Here is a 12,388-nt window from a genome sequence, read left to right as displayed (position 1 = left end):
ATAAAATGAGAGCAAAGTAAAAAGTGACGGGGAATGAATGGGAGAAAGTTTACTCTGAAGTGAATCTGGCCTTTCAGATGCCAGATTAGTCTTTGACACTTAGCCATGCTTAATATATTTTAAATATTTTGGAATAATTTCTATTTCTGTATGCACACAGGTTTGTGTGTGTGGCGGGGTTGTATGCAGACATGTAAGTGCATAGATATATTCATTGAACACACATGAATGTATGTTTCAGTGACAAATACTCACCACGTCTTTGGTAAATTTTAAGGCCTCTGAGATCTGGGAGATTATTTCTCAAGACTATTTTGTTGGCCCCCGTAGCCTTGTCAACTCTTTCAATGACCTCATATTCTTCATCGGAGTAATAAAGGAAGGGGCCATAGACAGCAAGTCCCCAGGGGTAGGAAAGATGGTTTACCAGGATCATTCGATTTGTTCCATCCACATTTCCTCTTTCAATCTGAAAGGTTAGAATTTTTGCTATTGACTGATTTATGGTGAAATGAAGCAAATGTTTAAAACTAATATGAGCTTAATAATGTTTCACACGTAGATAGCATTCTATCCTTTCAGGGATGTTTCATATCTATTTCTGACTATATGTGATAGTCACACCTATATCAAGTGGTGGGTCAGACAAATGTCACTGTGCCCATTTCACTGATAATGAAGCTGAAGTCCAAGTAAGCCAGTCAACCTTCTCAGATGGCATGGTGAAAAATAGGGAACTAATCCCTGCATGTGATATTCTGGTCAAGGATACTGTGTGCTAACTGGCCCTGGGTTTAATGTCTTCACCAACCATTTCTGCAATGGAGATAGGAAACGTACTCGACACACTCACAGAAGACAGAAAGACAGCGCTATTAAATCAGCGCAGTAATAAGTCAGCCGCAAAACGACTCTGGTGAACTAGAGAAGAACTCAAGAACGAAGTTCCTAACAGGAAGTGATAAGCAGTCTGCTCTGGAAGAAAAAAAATATATAGACATAGCTGGTTTGATCCTCCTCTGTGTCAGGATCTGAGCTGATTGCTGGCAAGAGAGACAAATGGGTGTTGCTCCCTGCCTCTCTCGACAAGGGAATCCAGCAGTTACAAGAGCAGGCTATGTCCTGGAAACCAGCAGAAATTCCAGAAGGGTGCAGCACAAGGGTGATAATCTCTGAGGGAAGCTGCTGAGGGAGTGTCTGGGACCAGACGAGCTGACCACACTTGGCTCAGGAATCTGGAGCTACTTATCTGGGCCAGGGCTCAGGGTTCCTTGTGGTTTCATGAAGACCACATGCCTCCATCATGAAAGCAGTTTCATTAGTGAGATAGCTAAAGAGAAGTGGTTCGGAATGGTGCAGGTGGCAGAAAAGGCTGGACCTGAGAGAAGACGCTCAGGGACAAACTGCCGGGATTTTTGTGATGATTAAACAGGCCATGCTTATTAGAGTGAAGGAGGAATATGAGGGTTCTAGCCTAGGAGAAAAGAGGGAAGTCACACCACCAACCGGCTCACAGATTGCGGAGAGCAGAGCAGATGTGGAAACAGGAAGTGGGAGCTGCTGGTAGGCTGGTCTGGGACATGCTAACTTGTATGCAGAAATCACAGCATGTGGCAAGTACTTCTGTAAAGGGCTTTCACACACATCACTCCATTTCTTCATTATAATCACATATTAAGAGTGAGATGAGTCCTCATCAAGCTATCATGAACTGAAAATCAAAGCTACCGGGCCACTTTTTGAAGAGCGTCAATGTCATAAACAGGTGTGAAATCACTCCTGTTCTCTAAAGCAAGGAAGCAACTAGCACACATTCAACAACCAAAACAATACTGTAGCTGATCAATAATTATTACTGAGTACCTTCTTTGTGCCTAGTGCCAGATCGACTGTATAAGCACAGTAGTAAAGACCAAGTGTTATTTCTGTGAATGAATGAAATTGTATACTTCCTATTTCTTATTGCAGATTATAATGAACTTCACCCTGAGGTTTAAAATGACCAAGAAAGGGAGTTCTCACACATTACAACTACCAGAAAATAATAGGCATCTGTGAGCAGATGCCTATTGAGCTCAGAAGCTTTCTGTTTAAGAAGAAAGGGCTCTTAGAGGATAAATATGGAATGAGAAATGGAATTTGTCTTGAAGAAAAAGAAAGAATAAGGGAATAAATAACATTCTGTAAACAACTGGACTTCAAGTTATTGAGAGAAAGGGCAATAAAACACTGGTGCATGTGCGTGCATGCCAAGTCGCTTCAGTCGTGACATTATGGACTGTAGCCCGTCAGGTTCCTCTGTCCATGGGGTTCTCCAGGCAAGAATACTGGAGTGGGTTGCCATGCCCCGCTCCAGATCTTCCCAACCCAGGGATTGAACCCACGTCTCTTCCACATCTCCTGCATTGGTAAGTGGGTTCTTTACAACTAGTGCCACCAGGGAAACCCCAAAAGTGGCTGAGATTGTTTGAGAACCACTGCCAGACAACTCAGAACAATGGATGTCAACTACACAAGTTCTGCAACAAAGACCAAGGGACTGAAATGTGTGCACATACCACTCCCGTGCTGCTGACTGCCCAGTAGAGTTTTTGCTCCTCAATATCAAGGGTGATAAATGCCACATTTTCAAGGCTCCCAGTAAAGAGAGTTCTTGGAGATTTGCCATCCATGTTAGCGCTGGCAATCTTGGGAGGAATGCCACTGTTGGTTCCTCGGTCTGACCAGTACAGTTTCCTACAACCATGAAAAACAAAGGTGTTTAGTGAAACATATGTTTTCAGTATGTATTTAAATGAAAAACAAGTCTTTCTTGTCCTCAGGATGGACACCATTCAATGGAGGAAGTCTGAAATGTCAATATCCTGTTACATACAGCGCGGACAAGTCCATAACTAGTATTCTCTAACATCTGTATGCTGCTGCTAAGTCACTTCAGTCGTGTCCGACTCTGTGCGACCCCATAGACGGCAGCCCACCAGGCTCCCCCGTCCCTGGGATTCTCCAGGCAAGAACACTGGAGTGGGTTGTATACTTCCCAGTTATTATTGGGCAAGAGACCACTTAAAATGAAATCTGACACAGGACACCATTTTCCACTGGTGGACAATCCTTTAGCTTGGTCACACAGGAAGTTCATGGACTAAGAGCCTACATCAACAATCAGTTCCAGACTCAGAGACTGCTAAGCACACCAGAAAAGGAAGAGCTAATGCAAAAGTATTCAAGTACCCCCCTGATCACCTCTCAGCCTTCTTTATTTCTTTTCCGAATCAATTACCACAAGATAAGCTACTTAATTTTCCAATTTTGAAGGAAAATATAATGTATACACATGAATCCTAATCAGCACACAGAATTACCAATTTCATTAAAATATGTGAAGGTTGCTTTCCATTTCCAATGAGGACATGACTTCTAGACATGAGTCAAAGTTTTCATTCCTTTCAAACTCACCTCCTGCTTCACCAGACAGCCCTCTCAAACTTTTCCACGATTCCTCAAAGCCTTAATTCCAATCATCTTTATTGGCATCTTTCTTTCACCATCAGTCTAATATACCCTTCCCACGAACCTACTCTTCAATTCTAAACTTCTTTACCTCTAAGCTTTCAAACTGAAATTCAACCAAACTCTTCCATCTCTTCCTTTCTCCTATTTTATTTCTTCCATTGAACCTGTTCTCTGCCCTTAAAATTTGTCTGAGCTCTCAAACCTTCAGCCCCTCTACCCCTGGACCTCATAGCATTTTAACTGTTTTAACAGTACTCTTATTTATTCTCATGATCTCCTTAACTTGCTAACTGCTCACCCTAAGTTCCTGTCATTATTCTCTTTCTCCTCTCCCATTCCAGGTTGCCAGAAGTTTTCTGGACAAAGTCACAAAACTCTTATGAATTCTGAGTTCACTACAAATTTAAGCTACTTAACCTTAGCTAAGAACTCTTATCACTAGCTAAACATTTTCTTTTTCCCCTAACTCTTGCCACTCCAATCCTGATTAATTTTTCTAAAATACAAATTAGGTTCTATCATTCCTTTCCTGCAAATTTCCTACTGGCTCCTTATTTCTCAAAAAAAAAAAAAAAAATAGAGTACAACTCCTTAGCATGACATTAAAGCCCCTCCCTGATTCGTCCCCAAGTGGCTTTAGCTGCTGTATCTCTCCCATCTAGTCAACTGTCCCTTACTCGAAGTCTCTGGTTCCAGCCCTCTACATAATCATGCTAAGTACTACTGTGCTTCTGGGCCCCCACTGCTCTTTGGCCTGAAGTATCACTTCTCAGCTGCAAGCCATCCTCCATCTACTGGTGGTCTTCTCACCCTTCAAGGTCTATTTCAAGCTTTCCACATTCATTCCAAGTCAAAATATATTATTGTTCACTCTATTTTAAAATGCCTGAAATTCTTGTCTGTTTGAAATTCAGGGTTATAACTTAACAGTTATTTCTTTCATACTGAGATCTATATTTTCTTTTTTATATGGTGGTGGTGGTTTAGTCGCCAAGTCATATCCTACTCTTGCGACCCCATGAACTGTACCCAACCAGGTTCCTCTGTCCATGGGATCCTCCAGGCAAGAATACTGGAGTGAGTTGCCATTTCCTTCTCCTTCTTTTTTATATAATTTCTTTCCTTTTTTTTTTTTTTTTTTGGCTGTGCTGGGGCTTTGCTGCACGCGAGCTTTACTCTAGTTGGGGCGAGCAGGGACCACTCTCTAGTTGTGGTACGCAGCCTTCTCATTGCAGTGGCTTCTCCTGTTGCAGAGTACAGGCTCTAAGGCACACGGGCTTCAGTAGTTGCAGCTCCCAGGCTCTAGAGCACTGGCTCTATTGTTGTGGCACACAGGTGTAGTTGCTCTGGGGCATGTGGGATTCTCCCAGATTAAGGATCGAACCCACATCTCCCACACTGGCAGGCGGAGTCTTTACCACTGAGCTACCAGAGAAGCCCTGAGATCTGTATTTTTCAAATGTTGGCATATGAAATCAGAAGAGGTCCTATGTTTGAAATCTTCCATTTTATCAGATCATATACTAACAAAAGTGCTGCTGTATAGAAGATATATGCTATTTCTGAATGAACACTCACCCATTAATGGGATCAATAGTTATGCCAACTGGCAAACCAACTCCAAGACTCGTCCCATCATTGGTAATCAGGGTTTTCCCGTAACTGACATCTCCTCGAAGTGTTAAAACCTGCATAAGAGGAAAATAAGAAAGCTAAGATGAAGGAAAACTGAAACACACAACAAATTCAAACTATGATCGGGGTGAATAAGAGGGTTTGCGTGATATTCAGATAATCCCAAATTGCATATCAGAGCTACAAGAAAATCAGCTCAATAGAAGATGGGAGTAAGAAAATGAAATCACCTCTCAAATTTCTATTTGCAATTTATCTAAAAATTCAGGAGAAGCTATTTATATGGATCACTGCCTGAGTGAAACTACAAAATGCCTTCAGAAAAAGATGAGGACCATCCAAAGGGAACACCATAGTTCTCCTGTGCCCCGATGACTGGACCAGAGCACCCAGTGGTCCATCACTGCAAACACAGTTGAGCAAACAATCTAATTCACTTGAGTGAGTTCTATGCCACATTAACGGCCTGTGTGCAAATGCCCGCCCTGCCAGATCCTACATGACTGACTACAGGACCTGAGGCAAGTAAGTTCACCTCTCTGAACTGTGTTAGTCAAGTGTGGAAGATAATGGTCCCTTCTGCAGAGAGGTCCCAGCAACATGGGATAATTCATGTAAAGTGCTTTGCACAGCACCCAGCACAACAGTCAATGTTTTTTATTGACCTGTTTATGGGAACCCACTATATAGTAGCCATTATATTAAGCACTATCGGATTTAATCCTCACAGTGACTTTATGAGATGGATGTCATTATTATGCCCATATAAGGTAATAAAGAAGAGGCCTAGAGAGGATTTGTAGTTTTCCTATTGCTATGTTTTTAAGCAATCTTGCTTGAATTGTTATAACGACAGTGTTATACCACTGTGAAATACCACTAAGAGATATGGATTACTGGACCAGAAGCAGTTTCTTATAGAAACAAGGCTATTTTAGTATGCACTTGAGACAGTCTGAGGTGAGAAACACTCGTAAGAAATAAGAAAACGCCTCTTGATTTGCACAAAGCCTTTTCTATAAAATCGTATTTCAATACAAACTGATTATTTATGTTTGCTTCTACCTTTGCCTTTCTATCTATATACATCTTCCTCCCTCACTCTTTCACATGCACACACAAACACACACATCCTTCTCTCCCTCACCCTTTCTCTATAATTTTCTCTCTTGCTTTTTCTCCTATTTGGATTAAAGTAATTTTTTCAATTTGCCTCTTTCTGCTACAATTTCTGTCCTTTTCCTAAGGATGCCTTTGGTTCAAAGGAAAGTCTCCTTGTTTTTTTTGGAATAGTGGGAGCTCTCTCACAGACAGCCTTTCTGTACATTTCACTTCTCAGTTACAAAATTGCTTTCAGTGAGTGAGCACACAGCTACCCCTAGTGGAAAAGCTGCAATTCAACATGAGTTACTCCTATTATGATAGCTTAGTCAGTCAAGAATCTGCCAGCAATGCAGGAGATCAGCGTTCAATCCCTGGGTCAGGAAGATACTCTGGAGAAGGAAATGGCAACCCCATCCTGTATGCTTGACTAGAACATTCCATGGACAGAGGAGCTTGGCAGGCTACAGTCCTGGGACTGTATGGGATCTTTAGTCAGACATGACTGAGCGACTGAATATACACACAACCATGGCACTGATCCATGGAAAGCATTTACTAGTGTTTGCACAAATGAGCAAACAATCCAGACTCGAAGCCAGGACTCCAAAGCAAGTTTTCTCTCCTCTGGACCTTGCTGCATTTGGGGCACAATTTAAGTTTTCATGGTTAAAGTAGCCTCACCAATACACACAAATGCACATGCATACACGCACATGCACATACTGTTCTTCACCTGGTGCTATCTAACCCTGATGGAGGAGACAAGTGCTCTGCTCTTGAAAGACTATCAGTCCACAAAAGAAGATCCCCTTTACAAAACAGGAGCATTCCTTCTTTGCCATTTGGAAAGAAGACAGTTTTGTACTGAGTGGCCTCTAGAGAATGAGTTTGGTACTAAAGGTCTTGGGCAGTAAATATTGCCTTGTCTTGGGCCAGTGATATTTTTAGTTGAAGTTGTGCAAAATACTTTCTGTCACTGTCCAAGGGGGTTGAAGCAGAATTGACTGCTGAACTTGTGGTTTATAACAAGGCAAAGTTAGACCACCCACCCCTTCCTACCCCACCTCCCAGAATCAGGGCAGTGAAGCTGACTTCTGTGGGCTTAACATTCTCAGCAAATAAAGAGCTTGAACCAGATGAGCCTTCAAGTTTCCCTTCATGTTAGGAGCTGCTGATTCTACTTGGCTTGAGATTAGAATACTGAGTACATACTGTGACTATCCCTGTCACCGTGACCGTTTACTACACTTGTCGGCCCTCAGCAATGTGCTAAGGTTCGGATGGCTAGTGTGGAGGCTACTGAGGAAGGCTACTGTGCATCTTCCTCATCGTTAGCATCAATCCTTCTGAATGTCCCAAAGAGAACCGACTTACTAACTGATGCTTCATCCAGAGCAGTGGACTGTCACCCTACTGTCAGATTCCCAAAACTGGCCCTTTGCATTAGGAATTCTCATTCTCACTCTGAATTAATAATCCCTCACATGTCTTAACCTTATCCCAGACTGGAGTAAACCAACACTAATCAAGTTACCTCTGAGTTACTTCAGGTGATTTCATACCTGTGCCCCTATAGAATTTCTTCTGGGAATTAAGAGTAAAAAGAACACTTATCTCACAAAAGAAAGGAATTAGAATCAAGTTTCTACTTTCTGTTTCACTGTTAAGAGTCATAGATTTCCATCTTAGAACAATAGCAATCTATAAATTTGGTTTAGAACTGAAATAGCATTGGATACTTGATGGGGAAAGATAATGAAAATGGGCCTTGCCTACTATAAGCTTCCCTTTACATTGAATTCGTTACATAATTTTTATTTATCTTTGCATATATTTTAATAAATCATTATTTATTAAATTGTTAACAGGCTGCCATTGATACTCAGGTGGAGACAAAAGAGCACAGTGGAAAGTTTCAATTTTTAGGTTTCTCCGTGTCTTCAGAGAATTAATACTAATATCCCTTTTTCCTTCCTCCATATGACAGCATTTCCTGAAATTTTACATGAATTAGAAACCAGTGTTTGTGTCAATAGTTTTATGGAATTATTACCTTAATTGACCGAGTCGCATGATCAGTAAAATAAAGGTTTCTTGATAGCCAGTCTAACGCCAGGCTTGCAGAAGCCCCCAAACTTGACAGAGGAGCAAACACTGTCCTGTTGGTACCATCTGTCTTCACCCTGTGAATTTCACCCTGGTGAGAAAGATAAGGAGTGGTGAGCTGTTTCAGGGTCACAGCTTCTTCACTGCAGTTGCTTTAAGATACTTCATGCGTGGAAGAAATGCAAAGTGCCAGTGCCATTGGGGCGCTCACTGTATAAAACACTAACGCCAGCAATGCTGAATCTTTCATGCTCTCCTTGCTCCTCCCCCATTCTCACAGGTTTCTTCCCTAATAGGTAAAGAAAGGGTCCCAATGGGAAGGAAGTTGGAGGAATGTTCTCTTTGCTTCTAGAGACAAAGATTCTGAGTGAAGGCCACAGCAGCCACATCACATGTTTTCCTGAAATTCCCTTAGGGTATTATTGCCTTTGGTCTTAAGTGAAGATCATTCTTATGTTAGTCTAATATCTTCTGCTAGATTAAAGCTCAAGAGCAAACTTGGTTACTGCTTCCTCTCGGCATGTACTCTGCAGTTGGAAGTAGCCAGTTCACTGCAGAGAAAGTAGTAGTCACTTAATACTTGCTGAATGAATAAATGCACCCAAGAGTTTAAACGTGTTTATTATTGGGTCTTTGCTCCAGGCCAACTTCCCATTGACGTCCCTCACTGAATTAAAAAAGGCTTAGTGTTAAACTAATTTCTGTCTGGGTCATTCCCACCCCGACCCCCCCAAGCAAAAATGTAAGAAGGCCTCCATGAAGGTAGGCTCTACAAGAACAAGCTACATACTTGGAATGTTATTCAAAACTTACTGGATTTTCAAGCCAGTAGATGAATTGCTCTGAGTAATCAACTGCAACATCATAACCATTGCGTATCCCTGATATGGGCACCATAGCATCAAAGGTCTTCACGTCAGGATTAAGGGAAATTCCAAAAATTATACTGTTTCTTACAACTATTAGGAATGCTTGATCATCTGTGAAAATAACAGAATATCACTCGAAATTATATCCCAGATATTTTGACTAACAGAGGGCAAAGGATTATTACCATTTGATAGGATAAAATGCCACTGAAGGATGATGGCAATAATTATAATGCATGATAGATATTTCACCAGAAAAATCAGGGTTTTCCTTTGGGTTTCAGTGGGTTGTTGGGTCACCAGACCACCAATTTCACACACAAGACTTCTGGAATCACCCAAGGTAGATCAGCATTTACCTTACACTTCATTAATTCCTTACTCACACTGCTAAACTATCCATGTTTGGATAGTCACAGACAAGAAGTTCTTCCATTTCTAGATGCAGAATGACTCAGGGAAGGGAGAGTTGGATTTTCACATTTTGAGGCAAAAGAAAATTTGTAGTCTCTTCTTGGTGAACGGCAGTTCATTAGTTTTAAGTATTTTTAGAAAATAACACCACAAAGTGTTGCCTAGTGTTTATGAAAGGGTCTAATTACTAAGGAAATCTAATTTATAATTGCACCAATTGTTGTTTGACTAATGTCTATCTTCTGCATTAGATTCTAACTCCCAAAGGGCAGTGACCCCGTCCAATTTACTCATTATGTCCCCAGAACTTGGAATAGTTGTCTAATAAATATTTGCTAACTGAATGGTCCCATACATGAATATAGATGGACAGATAAGTAAATATGTAGAGTGTCTTCTGAAGTTCTCAAAAGTATCTATACATTGCAATTTAAACATCTTCATAATATCTCATTTAAACTATCAGTTTATGTAGGCTCTTTAATAGATAATGAGGTCCTTTCTCAGAGATAATCCTCTCCAGACTGTAGGCCCATTATGAAAAAACTAATAATGTTCATGAGTAGGGTTTTAATATCATTCCTCTGTGAGAAAAGGAAAACTCTGAAATGTGAGTTTGTGTTATTAAGACATGTAAGATATATCACCTATTAAGACAAAGTATAAAATGATTAATTATTACATAATCTTCATGGGCTAAAAATGGTGTTTGCATTATTTTGATCATTCGGGAAGCTTTGCATCTTCAGCAGGATTATTTTGACAATTTTTTTCTTTACTTTCTTTTACATCCAATTAGCTTTTCCTTGCTCCTGGCATTTCCATTACTGAGAAACAAATTGACTCAATTGATTAACCTAGTACAGATGTGAAATTTGCAACTATTCATGAAAAGTACTACAACAGATAGCATTTAGTCTTTCACAGCAACCAGCAATGCTGTTTTCAAAAACAGGTTTATCCTCAAGGAACTTAAGAGTCTGGGGAGCCAGACAAAGAATACAGACCATGGCCATGAAAGAGTAGGTACAGCAGCATCTAGGGTTGGCTGGAAAGGAGATCAGGAGAAATGAAAACTTCTTCATTTTTATTTTTCATGTCATTATCTTATTAAGAATTAAGATTAGTGTTAGCAGGGCAAAGAAGTGAAAAGGCAACAGTTGGAAATGAAAAATTTATGTTGTCATTAAGAGGTGGCATTTATGACTCCCAAGCATAGTTCCTCCCAAAGTCAGACCTTACACAACCCTATTTTGGATGTGCAACTCTTAATATTAGGGGGTGCTGGGAAGATGGTTTGAGTTTGGGGGGCTTTTGGCACTTGAGGAACATATTTGATAAACAATAAAAAAACTATTTCATACAGAGAAAGCTCTCCCATTAAAATTTTATAGCATAAAATTAGGAAAAATAGAAATACTCCATCATCTCCCTTCCCAACAGTAAACACTATTGACATTTGTGTATCCTGTCCTCCAGATTTTTTTAATGTATGATTTTATGAATACATAGCCAATATTAAACAATCTCTGCTTTTTCACTTAATCTTATACAAGCACTTCCAAAGATATTTTAGACACTGCACAGACAAAATTTTAAAGGTGATCAAATAATTTTAAACTGTTTTCATCTATGAATGTTGTCTTCTAAGCTTCTTGTTGAAAAAAAAGCAATTTTTTTTTTAGTTCACATATATTAGCATTCAGTAACCCAACCGGTGCTCAGAAGCCTGTTGGAAAATGTTGAAAAAGTCCCACCTCAGTAAAAATCAGTCCATGGAAAACCACTAGTGGAATTATTTGTGAAATAAGAAAAGGTATTTTTTAGGGTTGACACTTATCAATCACTATCAGATAGTAATGTAGATGACACCAATCCCCAACGCACAGTTCAACAATCTTTGCGTGGTGAAAGAATGTTTTGCACAAAGAATGTCTATAGCCCCGTTTAATCTTCTGCTGAAAGACTCTGAGGACACACTAAATTAAACAATGTCAACAAGGATTAGGTTCATAATAAATCTCTGAAGAAACATTGCAGATGCCAATCCCTTTGTAAGCATTACCAATAATTAAAATCTTTCATCACAAAAGTATCACTGCAAAATATTACATGCTGATGGAATTAAATTTTCAGTAACCTTGTCTCTGTATAAGCTGTAAATACCATAAATTTCCTGGATTCAGGAATATATTTTCCTTTTGAAAACTAAATTTTCCTCTAGAATTAAGACTACTTTTCTATTAATTCAGGAATTTTTCACCATTAAACATTTACTTTTAACTTTTCCACAGACATTTTTATCAGTATGAAAATGTTTACTCCTCTTCACTGAGTAATGAAAGAAACTTGTTTATACTACCTCTTTAGATTTTTAAGCAAAGGCAAATGATTTCTTAGAAATCTCCTTTGTGGATTGACTACATCTTATCCTTCCTTTCTTGCTCCCTGAAGTACTTAGCATAATACTCACATACTCTTCAATCAACCCAGTAAGATATCTAGGATGAGATGAAGAATAAATTGCTCAAATAATCAAAGTATTTCATACAAAGAAAAGTTTCATTTTTAGAGCACCATAAAATAATCAATAGTAAAGGTACGGAAACTGGAGTCAGAACACCCATACTGTAACACTATTGACTACTGGTTATGAGAATAGAAAATGAAATAAGGAGGCACCTTCCTTGTGGTCCAAGGTTAAGATTCCACATGCTCAATGCAGGAGTCCAGGTCTGATCCCAGGT

At 39.8% G+C, this 12,388-nt stretch overlaps 1 protein-coding gene across 2 annotated transcripts in view; it reads right to left on the bottom strand.

Annotated features, from left to right (window-relative positions):
- The window catches only part of LRP2 (LDL receptor related protein 2), a 176,544-nt gene that overhangs the window by 63,858 nt on the left and 100,298 nt on the right, over nt 1-12,388 (bottom strand). For both annotated transcript variants that reach the window (XM_043894725.1, XM_043894726.1), the window contains 5 exons: nt 9,172-9,338; nt 8,306-8,449; nt 5,092-5,201; nt 2,559-2,736; nt 256-469 (listed from right to left, as the gene is read on the bottom strand). In XM_043894725.1, the coding sequence (XP_043750660.1) occupies nt 256-469; nt 2,559-2,736; nt 5,092-5,201; nt 8,306-8,449; nt 9,172-9,338 (813 nt within the window). The remainder of the gene's footprint in view (nt 1-255; nt 470-2,558; nt 2,737-5,091; nt 5,202-8,305; nt 8,450-9,171; nt 9,339-12,388) is intronic.

This window comes from Cervus elaphus, chromosome 33, assembly GCF_910594005.1.
Source record: "Cervus elaphus chromosome 33, mCerEla1.1, whole genome shotgun sequence".
Lineage (NCBI taxonomy): Eukaryota > Metazoa > Chordata > Mammalia > Artiodactyla > Cervidae > Cervus > Cervus elaphus.
Note: the sequence above shows the minus strand (reverse complement) of the source record. Positions and strands in the feature narration are given on the sequence as shown.